Raw genomic sequence first — 4,315 nt, forward strand, 5'->3', positions numbered from 1 at the left:
GTGTGTGTGTGTGTGCGCGTGTGTGTTTTCATTTTTGGGGGATACATTTTGCCTCGTTTTGTGATGAACCACCTGTTTGTTGGCCACCAGAACGTGCAATCCCTAAAATAGATGAATATATATAAATACAATGAAATCAAAAGCTACAAAGTGGGATTTGAAGTCACGACGCGAAGGAATGAAGCCGCATCTTCGGGGCGACTTCTCTAGCCAGTACGCGGCGAGCTGGCACGCTTGAGCTGGCAGAGAATTTGTCCTTGCAGTTTTTTTCGTGATTGGGGCACCGGCGAGGTGCCAGGCACGGCGAACCAACCGATGCATTTTCAAAATTTCCAATTGACAGTCCAAGGCCATAGATGAGCAAAAAAAATGCGGATTGTTTCTCCGACCGAAGAGCACTTGTTTTTCAAATGGCTCATTCAGTTCAACGGCAAGAGAATCGATCCGCTTTCTCGGAGGAACTGTCATTCGTCGCACCTCGGTCACGTGACCTGAGGTGTGACGCCGTAGCGAACGGGAGCACGGTAACGCACCAGCCTGCCCATTTCACGCTTGAGCCTGATTTGCTAACAGAACTTGTGGGCTTTTCTTCTCCAGATTAACGATCTGAACCAGGTTCCCGTGCCCGTCATGTTGCTGCCCGATGACTTCAAGGCCAACACCAAGATCAAAGTGACCAACCACCTCTTCAACAAGTAAGAGCGAACGCGCTCGACGGAGGCCGCACCGCTCCGCTCCGCCGACGGTTCAATGACATCACCGTGCTTCCCTCTCTTGGCGCAGAGAAAATCTTCCCGGCCATTTTAAATTCAAGGAGTACTGTCCTCAAGTCTTTCGAAATCTAAGGGAGCGCTTCGGTATTGAAGATCTGGACTATCAGGTAGGTGACTTGTCGCCGTCGGCGTCCGCTCCACCGAGCCGCGAAGGACATCTCCTGCGTGATGGATGGAAAAGAACTGGCCTTGATGAGCGGGCGTATTTTGGTCCGTACGCGGCCACCTCCGAAAAAAAGAACGATTGATGTTTGGACGCGGGGGGCTCGATGTATGTAAATGTAGCGATGGATTTGTTGGGCGTGTTGAAAGCTGACCGGCCGTCTTTCTCCCCCGACTTGCCAGGTGTCTTTGACCCGCAGCCCCCCGACGAGGAGCGTCAACGACCAAGGGGAGGGGCTGCTCCTCAACTCCTACGACCGCACGCTCATCGTCAAGCAAATCTCCGGCGAGGACGTGGCCGACATGCACAACATCCTCTCCGAGTATCACCAGGTGAGTCGGAAGGAGAGCGGCTCCGATTCCCGACGGCTCCGACCTGCCGCGGGCGCGTTGACTCGCTGACGGAGGCGACGCCGTCGGCGCCTGTGTGCCGCGTCCCATCACTTTGTTTCAGTCCTGTGGTACGGGGGTCCCCAACCTTTCTTGCCCCACCGACCGCTTTATGTCAGACAATATTTTCACGCAGCGGCATTTAAGGCGTCTCCAAAATAAGATGGTCAGAGCTGCACGAATACTGTGGTGTTTTGGAGAGCTCGTCATAAACACGAGGAGCGTCTGCTCTGATCGCGACACTCGTGTTTCGTGCCTTCAAAATGCGATACAACGCCAATTCAAAGTGCATGAAAACGTCGACTCACCACAGCCCCGAGCTTGATTTTCTGCAAGCGGGCGGTCGTAATAGGAGACGACGACGCCCGAAGTGCGCGCTTTACGTCCGGTCTCCTTCGTCATTTTGTTTTAGTCGCCGCACAAACGCCCCGCCTCGCGCAGGTAGCGTGTCGGAAATAGCAACAGCGCTATTGTGGCCATCTCGGCGTATTCAGCCAGAACTTGAATCCGCTTGTCTCCAACGTACTTTCACGGCCGCCATCATTGGCCATCTGCGGCAGTTGATTTTCCTCGTTGAGCAAGCTCCGGCGTTTTGTTTTGAGCGTCATCAGTCACGTGACGGAGAAGCGCGATTTGACGTGCGTCACGGGTGACGCGGACGGATGTCACGGAGCGTCGGGCCGTTTTTCAAAATAAAAGACCCTTCGTATTCCACAATAACTGCAACGGAATGAATGCAAGTTGTTGTTGTGCGGCCCGCTACGCGGTTGGGGACCCCTGCTGTCGTACGACGCCGATTGCGGTGCGGCCGAGTACAGCCATTTGCCAATCATGTTCCACCTGCAGATAATTGAATCCGCGACAAAGACGAGATAGTTGATGTGGAAACGTGTAAACTTGATCATCATTAACTTATGGCTGCAACGGCTTCCAAAAAGCGGGGACGGCGTCCACTGCGTGACGTGGCCATTTTTTCTTTGAACGGCGTTCAGTCGATGCTTGGGAGGCCAGGACACGAATCGGCCAAGCTTTGCAGGTGGCCTTCTCTTCCCGTTGCTGCTCCGTGTGCGGCATCGGCCCGGGGGCCTCCGCATTTGACGCTTCTTCACCGGCGGACCGGCGCGGTCGCCGCAATCATTGCCTCCGAAGCCGCGCCGTCGTAACACGCGCAGAATGCGCTTTGCCGTCGTCTTGCCGAAATGAGCCGGGGCGTCCGCCGACGAGCGGCGCCTCTGCGGACGAGAAAGTGAGGCGCGCAGCCCCCGTAGCGTCCCGGACGCCGGTCGACGTGCAGAACGGGCCGGATGCTTCTTTTCCTCTTCGCTTTCCCGAATGGCTTTGAAATGTGGACTCGTCACACCACGGCGGTCCGGCTTCGATGAGCTCGCTCGGGCCCGGGCGCTTCCGGGCGTTGTCGAGAAATGGATTTTGCCTGGCGCCGCTCGAATGATTGAGTTGCGCTCTCGGGCGTGGCGGCAATCTCCGTTGGTTGTCTGAAGTGGTTGCCGAGCCCGTGCGGCCGTCTCCTCGGCCCAATTTTTTTGATGCGCCGTCACCCGAGGGATTGAAGGTCCCGCGCCATTTTCAGTCCATATTCGCCCCTATAAACGGGTGGGTTTTTTTTTTTCTCTGCCCAAATCACATCCGACCAACGCGATGTTCATCCGAATGCCGTCCGTGTTGGGACTGGTAGGGCCGCATAGCAAATCTTGACTTGACTCCCCCCCATCCGGATGGCCTCCAATCCGAAACGTGTCACTGGAAAGGGGACGTGAATCTTGTGAACGCGTCCGATTTGGGTTCGGGCTGCAAAAGTCCCCGGGGAGGAAGCTCGCGTGTGGGAGTCGAAAGCCGGCGGCGCGCGCGTCCTACTTTGGCCGCTTTGGCTTTGACATCACAAAAGCGCGAGCACTTGACGCAACGACTCACCGCCAAAGTCAGTCGGAGAAAGCTCGGCGTCCAAGATTTGGTGTTCCTTGTTCACTTTGAGCAGCACTTCTCTAAGACCGCCCCAAAACCGCTCGGCTCGGTGCCCATGGTGAGAGTCGTCCTTCATCACAAACGGGAGCGGGCTTCTGAGCTTTCATCCGCTGCAACAAAAAATGAACCCAAGTTCAGTCAGGAGTTGGACCTCCATGTCTGGGGAGGGAGGAACAAAAAAAAAAAAAAACCCCGTTGCATGCAAACGTATTGAAGTGAAATGCAAGTGGACCGGACGAAAAGAAAAATGGATGCCAGCGTCACGTTGTGCACCGTTTGAACATTTCAGCGAGTGATTGTGCGGCAGCCCATCCGAGGAAGCGCACGAAGCGCCGCCGCGGGTCATCCGGCTCCTCGATTCCAGTCGCCGCGATCTGCCTCCTGAGCTCACTTGCTCTTTTGGCTCTCACCATGAAAAGCACGCCACGATCCAGAACGATGCGCGCAAAGAAAGAAGCTTCTTTGGGGCCGGCAGAGGGCGCTTGACAGCGCAGAGTTGCGGCTTTCCATTCCGGCGGCGGCCTTCGCGTGTGGAGTTTGCGTGTTCTCCCCGGGGCCCTGCGTGGCTTTTCTCCGGGTACTCCGCTTTCCTCCCACATTCCGAAACACATGCGTGGCGGGCAGGCTGATCGAACGCTCCAAATTGTCCCTCGGTGTGAGCGTGAGCGCGATGGCTGTTGGTCTCTGCGTGTGCCCTGCGATGGGCTGGCAAGCGCTTGGGGGGGGGGGGGGGGTCCCCCGCCTACTGGCCAAAGACAGCTGGGTGAGGCCCCGGCGCGACCCTCGTGAGGAGAAAGCCCATCGCAAAATGGATGCGTGGGGGCAGCGGCTTTACTTTGGTTGAATTTGCCGTTTTTCTTTTTCGGACATCATATCCGACTGGCCAGCCAGGCGGCCATTTCGTGTCTGTCGTTTCTGAGCGTCATGTCATTTATTTATTTTTCCTCAACTGCAGTCCCACAAATGGCCTCTCGTTAGCTCACCAAACTAGAATGTTCCCACCTGGGGGG

The 4,315-nt window shown here is 56.2% G+C and overlaps 1 protein-coding gene across 1 annotated transcript in view; it reads left to right on the forward strand.

Annotated features, from left to right (window-relative positions):
- The window catches only part of LOC109523146 (phosphatidylinositol 5-phosphate 4-kinase type-2 gamma), a 10,227-nt gene that overhangs the window by 978 nt on the left and 4,934 nt on the right, over positions 1-4,315 (forward strand). Inside the window, exons 2-4 of the mRNA XM_019882095.1 lie at positions 598-695; positions 784-880; positions 1,119-1,268. Of these exons, the coding sequence (XP_019737654.1) occupies positions 598-695; positions 784-880; positions 1,119-1,268 (345 nt within the window). The remainder of the gene's footprint in view (positions 1-597; positions 696-783; positions 881-1,118; positions 1,269-4,315) is intronic.

The sequence above is a fragment of the Hippocampus comes genome, unplaced genomic scaffold (assembly GCF_001891065.2).
Source record: "Hippocampus comes isolate QL1 unplaced genomic scaffold, H_comes_QL1_v1.1 scaffold475, whole genome shotgun sequence".
Lineage (NCBI taxonomy): Eukaryota > Metazoa > Chordata > Actinopteri > Syngnathiformes > Syngnathidae > Hippocampus > Hippocampus comes.